General features: G+C 37.7%; 1 protein-coding gene across 2 annotated transcripts; it reads left to right on the forward strand.

Moving 5' to 3' along the window:
* The first annotated feature begins 1,120 nt into the window (after window positions 1–1,120).
* LOC140154942 (kyphoscoliosis peptidase-like) lies at window positions 1,121–9,890 on the forward strand. 2 transcript variants are annotated; one of them, XM_072177603.1, is made up of 5 exons: window positions 1,121–1,170; window positions 4,396–4,855; window positions 5,373–5,605; window positions 6,519–6,694; window positions 7,221–9,890. In XM_072177603.1, exons 2-5 carry the CDS (start codon window positions 4,418–4,420, stop codon window positions 8,735–8,737), a joined length of 2,364 nt encoding a protein of 787 aa, XP_072033704.1. In that variant the 5' UTR covers window positions 1,121–1,170; window positions 4,396–4,417; the 3' UTR covers window positions 8,738–9,890. The 2 variants fall into 2 exon arrangements, with proteins under 2 accessions (XP_072033704.1, XP_072033705.1); XM_072177604.1 differs by having other exon boundaries at window positions 1,121–1,165.
* Window positions 9,891–15,625: the final 5,735 nt, after the last annotated feature.

The raw sequence follows: 15,625 nt of genomic DNA on the forward strand, positions 1-15,625 counted from the left end.
TTATATACTTATTTGCAATGGATGGGGTAAGACGCCATTCGGTATCGTATTGGTGGATTTAGTGCTGCAATGAAGATGTAGTATAGTAAGTGTCCCACTTACCCCACTGTCCCACTTACCCCATCTTACCCTGTAGATCTTATTTTCACGACTTTCTTCTTCCGTCTTCATTTCTCTCTTTCGTTTGATTTGATTTTTCAAACATCCATGAAGTAGCCTACTGAATCTGCAAATTTATATTTAGTAATTCCCTGTCCATATAGCTAGTCCTTTTTACTTCAGTTAAAAGGGCATTTCATGATCCACAGCATCATCAGTGCTATCACCACCCCCCCCCCCCACTTTTCTATAAAAAAAAGTTATATCACTGGAAACCTCTGACTACATAGGCTAATGTTTATGTACAAAAAATTTCTTGCAGATTAATTCGTTTAGCAAAGATATCGTGAAATTTGAATTTCGTTTTGGTATACCAGAACGAAATTACAACACGTTGTTACAATGGAGCAGTGTAGGCTATACACAAAATCATGCATGACTCGCAAACGCAAAATCGGAATCAACTGAAATTTTGGGAATAATCTTTTTTCGTGGATATCTACTGACAATCATAAAAAGAGGATGCTATCACGAAATACTCCTTAAAATGTTTCTTTAGTTTTTCCTTTCTAAATTTGCGCTAGTAGGCCTATTTGAGTTTCATTATTTTAACCGTCTTGAAATGTTCCTTAAATTTCTTATCGGCTAAATAATAAAATTGAAGCAAACCCAGAAGCCCGATAGAATTATAGGCCTAACCATGATATGATAACTGAAATAAAAATTGACGGAGCTGATTAGAGTTGATTGATATCAGCAGTATAGTATCGGCAGCCCGTCGCCCTATCTCCATGACAACAGTACACATCTTGTCTTGTATTGATTTAGGCCTATAGCTAATCAATAACAAAATACATTTGGAACATTTACATATGGAGCAAGCACGGTACCATGTTACATGTACAGGACTATAGAATTTCGAATCGGAGTAACTACTTGCTTGTACACTGTAGCCTACTAGTTAACTTGCATGAGACATTGGTTCTTACTTGGAATTAAACTTGTAAGTAGGGCCATGCCTACATGTAATTCATGAGAAAATTTCAATAATCCGAGAACTCAAATGGTATGGTATTGGTAAGTAAAACTCCTGGTGTAAAACCATTAGGGCCTATGCATGTCATGCTGATGAAGGGCTAATTCGCTACTTGCACTGGTTCCGCCATTATGCACTATGTGCATGGGAGAGCCTCGAACTGGCAGCATACATGAAAGGAAGAATTATGTAACCTTACACAGAACGTTATGACTAGTTCAATTCCCATTCATGTATGCTGCCAGTTCGAGGCTCTCCCCGCACATAGTGCATAATATGGCGGAACCGTGCAAGTAGCGAATACTGCTGTTTTGTTCGCACTCTTAAGAATGTATCACATTATGTCATTTTTGTCTGCAACTCGTCTATCTTTATACATTTGTGTTATTCACCTCTAAAAAAAATTATAATACTAATAGTAATAATTGTAATTTACATAAAATATGTACTGTCCAGAATGACTAAACTGCGTTCTCGACATAAGGACAAACGGATGCGACTCATTTGCATCCCGCATGCTTTGGCTCTATACACACACACAAAAACCTCAATCGCATTCAATTATTTAATTATTTGGATTAGAACGAGGAAAGTCGAGAAAAAACTCTTTTCTCTCACAATTATTTATACATGTAGGCCTATACTAATCGGCCGAATGTTATAAATAAAAAAATTATTCTTTTACTATTCAACCTCCCCTTCCCCCTCCCAATCTTACTCTTCCAGGGCACATCGTGATTTGCACTTGCAATAGGCAAAATAGCAGGCATGAGAATTTTCAGGTTTAAAACTGAATTCAGTTTTTTTTAGCCAAAATTTCCGCAACTTTATTTAATTTCAGCCTGTTTTGGGTACTTCTTGCGCAATTTCACGTGCATTTTCAGTTTTTTTTAAGGAAAGTGCAGTCTCATGCCTGAAATAGGCAATCTGGGTTTACAACCCAGTGCTGCATCAGACGAGACCAGAAATAGAGAACAAACCGTACGTCGATGGAATTTATAGATGACTGCTATAACTGGAAGAATCATCCAACTGGAATGTACATAGCGCACTTGAAATCAGATATTTCTATTTACAAGTATATGTATCACTATCGTTGCTGTCATGTTCAGAAACGTAACACAAATGGGTCTTGATATGACCAGATTCACTTTGTCGAAACCATTAAAATAAAAAAAAACCACCTTGATAATGATATACTATTATGTACAGCCCGTCTAAAAAATTGTGCAAGTGAAAAGTGCCCTCTTTAGAAATTAAAAAATACCGTTATGACATGATGCTTACATTTACATCAACATCATAGGCGTAGTCTTAGCTCTCAAATGCTGTTTGTTTTGTTCAATTTGCTTGTTTTAATCTCGACATATGCTTAGTTAACAACGAAAGGGTAAAATCACCGTGCCACATTACTAGTAGGGATGCCCACTGTCAATACAGTTTACACTAGAACGATTTTTCATTTACTGTGTGCGTGTACTCACACACGTATTGTCTATGGAGAAACTGATCGATACAAGAAATCCCAGGCCTGTTAAATGGCGTACATACTTGTTTTGATCCAAATGTAGGCCCATATCAGGGTGTTTCAAGAAATTCCTGATTCCACCAGAAAACATTAACCAAACTTTTTCCTGTTTGGTCAGTAAATAGAGAGGACCTTCCTTCATGAAGAGATCAACTTTTTTAATGAAAAATTTAATGAGATGAGAACTACAACAGGTTGAAGTGACACCATTCCGTGCATCAGGTGTTCAAACGCAATTATCTCCGAATTTGGAGTGAATCAGACAAGCAAACTTACATACTCATAATATTTAACTATTTTTGAAGACAAAATGTGCAGGACGTTAAGAAATTTAAGAATGTTTAAGACTACCGCGGCCCATCTCAAATCATGCCCTTCCCCGTGCACTTCTCACTACCATGTCCATTTCATATGCTGGGCATATGCTATCCATCATGGCTTCCATGCACACACAGTGTATTGCTCAATGTAGTAAAGATAACCTTTGAGTTGGAGCAAATTTCTCAAAATTGGTAGTGATTAATGTTACCAAACTTATGCCATGATGAAATATAATAATTTTTGAAGATAAAATGTGCTGACCTTAAAAGATTGAACAATGTTTAAGACTACCGCTTTTCATTTGAAATAATGCACTTATTGTTCATCTCCTCTATGGAGATATTTTCCATGGCGGCCATCTATGATCATGCTTGAGGTTTCACCAAACAAACCATGGGTTTTGAGGTCTTATATTTTTTGTTGTATGTCAACAAAATCGATTAAATTTTCAGGATGATCTTATTTTCATGTTGTTATAAGCAAATATAATGTTCCAGATAAGCTAGTTAATAAATACATTAAGAAAAAGTACCTTAAAGTTGTACTTTCTGTTAGTATTCCTTTTTGGACTTTAACTTTTTAAAATGTTCTAGCAGCCCTATATAAAACCGTGACACTCGAAAGGCCATATCTCTGGAATGAAACGTCCGATTAAGATTATTTAAACGCCAAAATGTTTCTTTCATCAATTCCCAGCCAATACGTTAGGTCTGAATCAATTTAAAAGTACTTCAATTTTTAGTGGACATGCCTATTACTAGGGAAGACGGATATACATGTAAATCAATGATAGCATCAAGTTTATCAAGAGTTCCTTCGTGAAATCAAAAGAATGCATCAATTTACACAACAATACAAAATTGTTTTTACTGTTTTATCATGATACAGGTATAGTAATTCTCTTTTTCCATTTAAAACAGATTAAAAGATAAATAAATATTTCACATTATGCTGTGCAATTAAAAACATGTGCATGTCAATGATTTTATCATGGTAAATACTGTTCTCTTTGTCACTCAAGGCATGTTTAAAGACAAACAAATATGCACATGTTAATGAACGCGTATTACTTGTTGGGAGAGAAATTGGACAAAATCACCGAGCACTTCTATAACAAAATAATGCACGCGCGCTGAATTGTTGATGCGTCTTAAAATGCACGAGCCCCGAAGGGAGAGTGCATTAGACGCATCAACATCAACTATCATTGATTTACATGTACAGCCCTCTTCCCCAGTAAAAGTGGCACAGTTGTGATTTTACCATATCCCGAAATTGAAACAAGCACATTCAACAGAACAAACGGCATTTGATAGCTAAGAATGCGCCCTTGACGCCGGGCCTTGACGTTGATATCGAACCTGCATTACACAACTTAATTTGCCGGCCTTATTGATACTGTTATTTTCAGATTTCCTGTCTTTTTGACTGAGATGGGTTGTGGCTCTTCAAACTCCGTCAATGTTATCCATGTACAACCTGCAGCATCAAACAATCAAGACTATGATAAGGGTAAACCTTCACGTCAAAATGGCTTGGAAAATCAGCGTGATGAAAACCCGAATGAAAATGACAATCTGAAGACGATAAATGAGAAGGAAGAGCAAGATGACAACAATGGTGACGGTAATGGTAGGAAGGTATTGGTTAATGGTGTGCCAGAGTGTACCAAGGTACACAAAGATGATGGTGAGAAAGAAGAGACTAAAACATACAGAGATGAGGGTAATGAGGAGGCGGATTTGGATGAGAAATCTGGTGATGGACTAGAGCACAAAACGTGGTCGTTATTTGATACGTTTTGGGCTGAAAAACAGACGTTAATGAAAGATGTGGATCGTATGGAGACAATTGATCAACATGCATTACAGGTGAGTTTGTTTACACCGCAAGTCAATGAGGTCAGAGTAAAAGTAAACAACATCAAAACAGTTATTGTATGCAGTTCCAATATGAGCAAATACAGACCTGAAACTGACCATTAATTGTGAAAAAGAGGAAAATGCTTTAATTAGGAGGAAAACAGCGCAAAATCATGCTAAAAGTTCAAATTGGGCTGAAAATAAACAAATAATGCGTAAATTTCAGGAATGAAAAAAGAGGAAATCAGCTAAATAGAGGAAAAGTTTCAGGTCTGCAAATAAACTGTTATTCGGTTGTTGTTTTATGGTTGGTGTTTGGTGGCGATGTTTGAGATGGAGATAATTTGGTGTGGTGATGTGGTGGTGCTTGTGGGGAATACTGGTACTGGTAGTGGTAACGTGGTGTTGGTGCTTGTGCAGTGATGGTGCTGGTAATGACTAATAAAAGTGTCTGCCTACTCGTTGTCGAAACATAGGCCCTACTGATGATAACACGGGATGATATCTTTGTATAATCTCATTACAGGCTCCACGAAATCTTCGGTTAGATAGTCAGAAACTAGTTGAATATCTCACCCAAATCACTCGGACAGACTTCGAGACATTTCGTGTCATCTTCCGTTGGGTTACCAACAACATCAAATACGACATCGGCTTCCTTGATGGACGTGGTCTTGGTGCTACAGACGCTGAGAGTACACTCAAGAATGGATACAGTGTTTGCGCTGGATACAGCAACCTCTTCACACATCTCTGCAGGTGAGTCATGAAAGCCTTCTGCGGAACACCATGGTAAGATCCCCAAGACAACATTCATTTCCTTAACAGAAGGTCAGTACATGTATGTATCCATGGGCATGCATGTACTCTCGTACAGCCATACATCTACTTCACAGCCGGTTTCTATCATTCCGTGATTGAGCCAAATGCAGTCTTGGCCCAAGACTATCATACATCCACCCATAAACGCACCCGCCTCACACACACCCCACACCCCACACAAGTGAAGCACTTTTTTCCGAAGATATCATCAAAAACTGTCGAATTAGTCTCGAACGCGGTATACCACAGTCGAGACTAATTAAACAGTTTTTGATGATTTCTTTGGAAATACGATGATTTGCAATGCCTAATTTCAATATGAAAGAATGAACTGTTTACCAACCCAAAGTGTTACAATTAAACATGACAACAAATAAATACAAATCCCAACCGGCACACAACCCAACTTGAAAAAAGCAAGGGAATATGCCGGCATGGGAATCGAACCCACGACCCTTCCGATCTCTAGACGGACGCCTTATCTATTAGGCTACCAGCTCCCACTGATATGTTAATTAGAAAAATAGGATGGTCCATTTGATATCAACTCTCATCAAGTTTGAGGTGCGTTGGGGTATTAGATATCGATCGGGTTACCTAACTTTTAAGAGCTGAGCTGATTTTAAGGTATAGGCCTATATGCTATAAACTAAAACGCCATTGCAGAGAAAAAAGACTATTGAATCAGTGGTAAAGATTCGCATACTAATAGACCTACTCTCTCAAAAGATTGATTATTATCACTGATCATAATTTTTGCACATATTTATCAGATTAAAAGTTAAAATAGGTTTAACAAACTTTAACTTACATTCCTTGACTCATTGATCTTGTTCATACCATTTCACAGAATGGCTGGTCTTGAATGTATCGTTATCAATGGTCTTGCCAAAGGTGCAGATTATGTTCCAGCGATGACTTTACCAAATCCTCCTGGTAATACCTCAATCTCGCATGCTTGGAATCAGATCAACATCGACGGTAAATGGTACCTTTGTGATGCAACATGGGCTGCAGGTTATCCGGGTAAGTTATTAGAATACTATTATATACGAGTGGATATTCATACGTAGTACATGTAGATAAAATTAAACATTTAACTTCAACACTACACTATTTTTCGCTCACCTGGAGCGTTTTCACTAGCTTGGCTAGCGTCATCAGCAGATGGTGATGTTGTGATGCTATCTTGTCCACGATCTTGTAGAAGTTAAATCTTTAATTCAAATTCTATTATGATGCACCGTTCTCGGAATAATCAATTTGGGTGTCACAGACAGGAGTCGGTGGTATTACCACTTGTATCCTATATCATGTCTACTCCCAATTCCAGAAAAATACAGCTCTGATTTTTTTTTATAATCAAAACAAATATCATCCCTGTTTTGCCGAAAGAAACAAAGTCAAATCCTAATCCTTTAGTTAGATCTAATGGCAAATTCTCGGCAGCACATCCCTACCAAAACCAAACTTGAGTACCGGTACCCCCGGCGTCTGAAAATAGCAGTATAATTATTTAGTTCTAAAGTGGTAACTTTGTTTTATTTTTCAGATGTAGTAAACGGTAAGAGACACTTCACTTTCAAGTTTCAAGAGTGCTGGTTTATCACCGAACCTCGTGAATTTAGTGCATCCCATCTACCCTTATCGAAACCGTACTCAAACACTGATAATATAGACGCAGTGCCACAATTGCTGCAGTCACCCTACAAGACATGTCGTCAATGGAACAACGAACCTCACAAGTACCCGGGATATTTCAGTAACTGTGTAGAATGCATTAGTCATAAGACTGGCGTAATCAAGAGCAATAGAAACGAAGTTGAAATCACCCTTAAGTTACGGTATCCCATGGAGACCTTCTTAAGTCTGAAAAAAGTCGGTAAATATGGAGATCTTACTGCCATTTCGAACAAGTACACAATACATTACGTCCGAGAGAATTCTCTGGTAGTTAACGTCAAATTACCTAAGAGTGGTGATTATCTTCTAATAGTATGTGCACGGCCGTATGGTATGAGCGAAGAAGACATACAGGCATTGGATAGTCGGATTGTATCTTTCAAGATTGTTGAAACCGGTACACAACAAGTTTCATCTTTCCCCGTCAGTTTAGGATCGGGTGGGCTTGGCCTTTCCTGTGAATTCAAAATGAATGGGTTTAATACGAAGATTCAAACACCGCTGATTGAAGCTAAAAATGGGAAAGCTGCTATTGAAATCATATGCAAAAATGGAATCCGTCCCATGATGTCCAGACTCTTCCATGAAGAGGATAAAAACGAACAGGACCTTAGCAGCTGTACATACGGGGAAATTTGCAACAAGAAGCGTGTGCGCTTTAATATACGATGCCCTAAACCTGGCCGTTATGTGTTTAAAATCTTTGTCAAGTATGGAGATAGTACCCAATACAAACAAAGTGGTGTGTTCGTAATATCTTGCTCAGGACCAAGCACAAAGGAAACATTCCCAAGTGATAAATCCGTACTCTGGGGCCCAAGCGACTTCATACATGACTTGGGCATTGAAATAGTATCAGTATGTACAACAATTACCACGGAAAATAACGGCGAAGCCAGCTTACGTTTACATCTTCCAAGTGGTGTAAAGATATTACCAAAGTTATGCAATGTTAATGGGGAAACTGTCAGTCAAACATGGCTGTGTGCAGAAACGTGTACCAATAGTGATAAAGATGGATATACGTTGGTCAACATATTGATAAGATGCCCTAGTGTGGGTATGTATAGACTTATGTTATATGGAAATCACGATAATGCCAAGAACAACCACTACATAGGAAGATGGATGGTCGAATGCAAGACGCCATGTGATGGACAAATGTTTCCTGAAAACCACGGTCTTTGGGGCACAAATCCTCATTTTGATTCACTAGGACTAGTGGTGGTTTCACCAAAATCTTCAACGATCAAGACGAAAAATGGAGTTTCGACATTGTCTCTGAAGTGTAGACGCAAGGATTATCACGCCAATAAGTTTTCCCATTCCCTATTGGTCAACGGAAGACCGCTCCTCAAGAAAGACGTTGCGTTATGGCTGAAATAACTGATGATGGAGACGACATTGTAATTACATACCACTTCAGAATGATAGCAAAAGCATTGTATCATTTTCGATTCTGGGGTAATCCACGAACCGTCAACAACAACAGTTTGGCGGGACAGTGGTTGATCGTATGTGATGAACCAGGTTCTAAAGAGCACTTGTTTCCGGAGCATCAGAGACCTTGGGGACCTGTGGAAGGTTTTGACAAGTTAAAGCTGCAGGTACAAGAACCAAAGTCCTCGACGATACGCACTGACAATGGCCATTGTACTTTGATTATTCAGTCACACCAACCAATTAATACCTCACATAAACTCAAGAAATCAGGAGAAAACAACTCGATTCGTCAATCAGCAGTGCTTGTAACGAAGGAAGAAAAGGCTGGGAAACATGAACTTGTGATCCAGTTTGACATTCCCCATCCTGGCTACTATGGGTTTGACTTATGGGCGAACACTGGTAAAGGCCAGGAGACTTAATTTATGTAGGGAAATGGCTTATCCTTTATGAATAGTTTGCTATACTCACCTGTGAGCAGATCATCCCAGATCATCTCAGACAGACTGCGGAAGGCCGAGGTGCATTCAGTTTGTAGCGACTTGTTTCCCAGAAACTCCACAATAAATCGTTAATTCTCTCATTATTTGACAATATTTTTCTGTGATCTTTTGGGAAAGATGGTGGTCAAAGATGAACCAGGATCGGACAAAGAAGGATATGGGATGGTCATGCTAAACAAGAGGTTGATGTCTCAAAGCCGCCGCGCGTGTTCGTTGCGAAAGGTTGCAACGTCATTCATATGGAAAAGTTTGGCTATAAAACGATATTCTTATAAACGCATCTATGCACAATTTTGTGATGTCCATCATGGTTTATAGCTTCCTTAGGAGAAATATTGTCTTCTTCTTGGATCCTAAAGTCAGACGAACCCTGTTTTGTATAAAATAAGATAAATCAATTTCAAAACATAGTTTTCTTTTCTAAACAAAAGAGACATGTGCAAAATAGTTAATGGGTTCCACAGGATAACGTGCACATTTTACATTTACTTGTTTTTTAGATTCAAAGAAAACCAACGATACGTCCAAAACAACGTGTAATAAATTATATTTATACAATGCAAGGCACTTGATTTTACGAAATATTGAAATGTTCAGGCCCGGGGTTCAGGCGGGACGGAAGAGAGCATATCTAGCGGTGTTTGCACTCAAATATTGAACCAAAGTTGACCCACTATAGTAAATGGAATGCGTTCTATAAAGGAGATCCAAGGCTTGATATAAGGGGTGTCATTTCCGCCCATGTGCATGTTGTTGTTTTTTTTCGGGGGAGGGGTAGGGAATGTTCACTAAAACTCGTTTTTGATATATATATTTTTGGCCATAACTCAAGAACCATGAGACCTATGGAAATATAAATGCAATTATTGGCTTTCTTGACTCATTTTTCTATCAGCTGATGATCAGATAATGTATTAATATTTAAGAAATAAAGGGTAATGCATTATCCTTTACACCCAAATAATGTGTCCGAGGCAGTTAAAACGTAAATAATGGGTGATCTTTGCACGAGCGATTGCCGAATAGGGTGCAACTCTACTAGTCTTATTACAAGACTGCCCTACCCCAACCCTAAACCCTAACCCTAAACTCCGTAAACGAGGACTGGACTCAAGTCTAGCGAGTTGCACCCTATTCGGTAATTGTACCCTATTATAGAACACCGTTTGTAACTATACAATTTTAACACCACAGAATGTATATTCGTACTTTTTTGATGGTATATATATCGAACAGACCAGACAATTATATAGTTATGTGACCTCTGTGTCGAAAGCGTCACCTAACTCTACTATATATGGTTATGTGAAAGTAGTATTTCTAGTATTTGAGCGTGCACGTATTATCTAGAATCTATTGTTTAGCGTGCAGGGTTTAGATAATGCATTGTTTAGCGTGCAGGTTTATATAATTTGGGCTGTGAAGGGTAGTTCGCGAAAATAATGCACGGGAGAAGAATACATAACGATGAATAGAAACGGGCACTAGAAGTGTATTGCAGAATAATGGGCTCTCACGTGACGCGTTTCAACAAATCACAGTGCGCGATTTTGAATAATGGGTCGTGGAGGTAATAGAATTAGAAGTAGGCATGCACTGCAGTTTTGTTTGGTTTTTGAAGCAGCGCCCCCGACTTCCCTATTTAATTTCACCGAATTGACTTGCATACCATGCATATATACGATTTGGTCATATGCCCCAACTTTTGTTGATACACCATTCACAATACATGCGATAATCGAGCTTTAAATACGATCGGGTACCTTAAAAAATTGTAGGTTAGGCGCATGTACACTCTGTATTTGTTATGAATTTGTTTTGTATGGCAGTACATGACTGAAAAAGAGATTAAACATAGTTAGTCTGTCTAACAGTCTGTGCGGTGACATCCCGCTATCTCTAAGGTCCGCTATCTCTAAGGTTCGCTATCTCTAAGGTTCGCTATCACTAACGTGTAAAGTCTATGGAGATCAGAATCCCGCTATCTCTAATAGAGAAAAGGGTTCGCTATACTTAAAAAAAGGTCCGCTACTTCTAAGGTTCGATATCACTAATTTAGAATAAGGTTCGCTAGTTCTAAGGTTCGATATCACTAATTATAAATAAGGTTCGCTATCACTAATTTTGAATAAGGTCCGCTATCACTAATTAGTGATAGCGAACCTTAGAGATAGCGAACCTTCAATAAATTAGTGATAGCGGACCTTATTTAAAATTAGAGATAGCGAACCTTATTTAAAATTAGTGATATCGAACCTTAGAAATACCGAACCTTTTTCAAAATTAGTGATATCGAACCTTAGGTATAGCGAACCTTTTTCGTAATTAGTGATAACGAACCTTAGAGACAGCGAACCTTAGAGATAGCGAACCTTAGAGATAGCGAACCGTAACCGTCTGTGCAAGGGTTCGCCGGTTTGTAGTATGTATGATGAACTGTCTGAAGTGGAGGCCAACTAGGCGTGTAAGGATTGACCATCAGATTTTGAAGGGGTTATACTATATTATTCCGTGAATTGAAAAAGTTTGCACTATTAAAAGCGAAACAACACGCCATTTTACAAACTGACTAAGTGTCCTTAGTGAAACTTGACGGGGTATTACCAAATATAGGGTGTCTTTTGTGTGTACAGGAGCAAACTCTTGACTTGCCAGATTACAATTTTATGTTTCCCTAAAAATATAATGGTATGTCTTTTATAACTTCGGCAGGTCTTCCGAGTTACGTAATGGCCATAGTGACATTCGTTTATGGTGAGGGCTTCAGGAAATGGCACAGGGGGTATACCAATTACGTGACTGGCGTATAATATGTGACACGATTGCTCTTCGTGTATGGTGAGAGCTTCAGGAAATGGTGCAGGGAGTTATTCCGTGAATTCAGAAAGAGTTTGCACTATTAAAAACGAAACAACATGCCATTTTACAAACTGACTAGTGTCCGTGGTGAAACTTGACGGGGCCTTACCAAATATAGGGTGTCTTTTGTGTGCAATTTAGGAGCAAACTCTTGACTTGACAGATTACAATTTTATGTTACCCTAAAAATATAATGGTATGTCTTTTATAACCGAGTTACATAATGGCCATAGTGACATTCATCTGCCAAACCAGATTTCATGTAATCTTTCAACCTGAGACTAGTTCAACGCAGACTTATTTTTGCAAGTAAGGACCGTTCACAAACACTTGTTAGGGGGCTGATGCAAAAGGAGCCTTAAATTTTTGACCCTAAAAAATGACCACAAATTTTCCTGGGAAAATTGAGTTTATTTGCTTTTCTATGGGGTTGACCCATAATTTTCATGTCAAAAATAGGGGGGGGGGGGGCTGAAATCTTTGAGATCTCAAAAGGGGCCCCGAAAATTTTTTGTGACGAATATTTTTTTGCATCAGCCCCCCCCCCAACAAGTGTTTGCGAACGGTCCCTAACTAATATTGTTATATGTACATATGAACGTTATATTTTTCCACCAAATAAAATCATACGAAGTACAATTTCTGTGTTCAAGTGCTTTACTAAAAAGTGTTCTTACAGTATAGCTTATTTACTTCCACTTCAAGCCGGGTTTATATAACACAAACCTATTTAATACCTAACATTTCGTATAAAACATACACTGTAAATCCAAGTGTTTAGGGTTTAACACTTTTTAAACACTGCAAGGTGTTTAATTTTTCATTCACACAGTAAAGGTATAGGACACCTAAACACCAAAGTAAATACAAAAGTAAACACATAAACACAAAGAGTTAACATATGAGAGTATTTAGATTCTAAACATTCAACATGTTTACTATACTGAAATTTCAGTGACTCAAGACAAGCGGTTCAGTTTATATGATAGGAAATGAGGTACATCCTAGCGGTACCTCATTTCTTATCATAAATAACGAACCGCTTGTCTTCCGAGTCACTGAAATTCCACTGTAATAATTGGATTCCTTGCCCTATAATATACATAACTTTTTGTTACCAGTGTGTTATTAGTTTTTGAGAAAAATGCAAAAATAGTCACAAATTTATCGACAGGGGTGTAGTACCCCCTTAAGGTTAGCCGAGAGTTTTTCATGCGCTTGATTTCAGAGGGCGTAAGTTCATAACAGAAACAGCCATGCAGAAAATGAACAAGCGCACCGGGACGTAGGCCTACTTACAATAGAATATCGATCCACGGTCAAACATGAAAAGGCTATGAAACTTGGCTTAGCTCGTGCCCGGAGCTCGGATGCCGGGGGGGGGGCAGGGTCGGATCCAGGAATTTTTGATAAAGGGGGCGCCTTTTGGTCGACGACGAAAAAATGTGTTAAAGGGGGTTACCCCCTCGAAAACTCAACGGTTTTGGTCCATTGTTTGCTGTTCATGGCCGAATTTGTTCCTTTTTTTTTTTTTTTTCTTACAATTTTTGTATTTTTAAGTTACCGGCGCCCTTTGCTAGTCAAAAAATAGAGGGGGCGCGCCGGCTGCCCCCCCCCCTAAATCCGCCCCTGGGGGTGGCACAAGCCGTTTTCGGCAATTTTCACAAGGATTTTATAAATTTATGAATTATGAATTTATATCCTTGATATCTTTGATGAAATCAATGCTGCTATTCCCCTGATAACAATGTAAGGGTAGGCAACAACAACAATATCAAAAAGCAATTATTTGTAAATCGAATTTGGGATGAAAATCAACAAGACAGACTTAGCAGGCCTACAAATTTCTGAATTATATAAAGTGAAAAACAATCAATCACGATTCACTGCACTCAGCGAATCAATCAAATAAAACTAAAAAGAAAGGAGCAAGAAAGAATAAAGAAATAGTGAAAAAAAGAAAGAGAGAGAAAAAAAAAAAAAAAAAAAAAAAAAAAAAAGAAAAAAAAAAAAGAAATGAAAAAAGAAAAGGAGAAAGAAAAGAGGAAAGAAAGGAAGTAAAAATGAGAAAAGAGACAGAAAAGAAAATTCAGCCACACGGAGACTCGAACCCACAAAAATAGTTCATATTAGATTCCCAGTCCAACGCTCTATCCACTCCACCATAGATCAACTTACGCTATTGACTGTTCTCAAAGCGGATGATATAACTATAACATGATAGCAATTACATGATTACAATCGCGTCCGCATTATGGCTTTAGAATAAACACGCATGTCGGCGCTGAAATTTTGAACGAACTGATGGAGGAAAACCTCGTTTTTGCAAAACTAGCTTCAATTTGGAGTGAAAATCAAATGGAATAGCAATTGGCAGAATGTTGAGAAATAATGTAGGTATTCAGATGTCTAAATTAACGTCTCGTAATCAAGATATCGATAATTACACAAACCAGCTTTTTACAAGCAATTTCTCCAAAATTTTCCCCCAAAACGGGCGTTTAAAATTTAATCGGTACTGTATTTGGTTCTTCCCCATGGCAACATTATTTCTTTGCTCGATTTGTAATACAATACGAAAAAGTTTATATGAAAAATGAATCGCTCGGTGTGGATTTATACGGAGCGCACATTTGAAAAAAACCTCATGGAACGTGTTTTTGATCTTGTGAACATGGTGGGTAAAAATGCTTTAAACGAAGGATTTTCAAATTTATTCTAATAATTTATATATAACACACACAAAAATGTTAAGCTACATCCAATGCACCAACATTTCACTCGCTGCGATATTTGATTACTGAGAAAACTCTGTTTTAGAGAACAACTTTATACGTCTTTTATACGTTTTTCGATACGTCTCTTTAGTGTAACCTTAAGGGATCTGGAATGAGCGTTTTGAGCGTTTCGACAGTATTTTTTGTGGAACATGAGAGCACCTCAGACCTATCGAATTGCATTCTGAATACGAAGCATGTCTTTCTGAATCACAATATAATACAAATTTTATGACAAATTATAAAAATTTGATATTTTTCAAATTTTTGATATATAACAGTCCTCGAAGTAAATTATATAAATCTAATGATATATTCTTATAGTGTATGTAGCTGAGAGGAAAAGCCGACGGTCAATTGAAAATTTTGACCTTTCATATTGAAGATATGAATTTTTTTCCCCAAAAGACCTTTTTTTGTGTGTGTGTTTTTGGAAAAAAAAATCCATATATTCAATACGAAAGGTCAACATTTTCAATTGATCGTCGGCTTTTCATCCCATCTACATACACTTTAAGTATAAATCATCAGATTTATAAAGTTTACTTCGAGTTTGTTTGTTTGTTTGTTTGTTTTATTTCTTCTTTAACCTGGGACACTCAATCAGTTGAAAACACAATTAATCATCTGTTCTTCCTTGAGGCCCAGGGATCAATACAACATTTATATAACATAATTATTAAGGTTTAAAA

The sequence above is a fragment of the Amphiura filiformis genome, chromosome 6 (assembly GCF_039555335.1).
Source record: "Amphiura filiformis chromosome 6, Afil_fr2py, whole genome shotgun sequence".
In the NCBI taxonomy this organism is placed as follows: domain Eukaryota; kingdom Metazoa; phylum Echinodermata; class Ophiuroidea; order Amphilepidida; family Amphiuridae; genus Amphiura; species Amphiura filiformis.

Coding starts and splice junctions, on each gene's coding strand:
- LOC140154942 (XM_072177603.1), top strand. CDS start 4,418: ATGGGTTGTGGCTCTTCAAACTCCGTCAATGTTATCCATGTACAACCT. Junction 4,856..5,372: donor TTGATCAACATGCATTACAG/GTGAGTTTGTTT, acceptor ATCTCATTACAG/GCTCCACGAAATCTTCGGTT. Junction 6,695..7,220: donor ATGGGCTGCAGGTTATCCGG/GTAAGTTATTAG, acceptor TTTATTTTTCAG/ATGTAGTAAACGGTAAGAGA.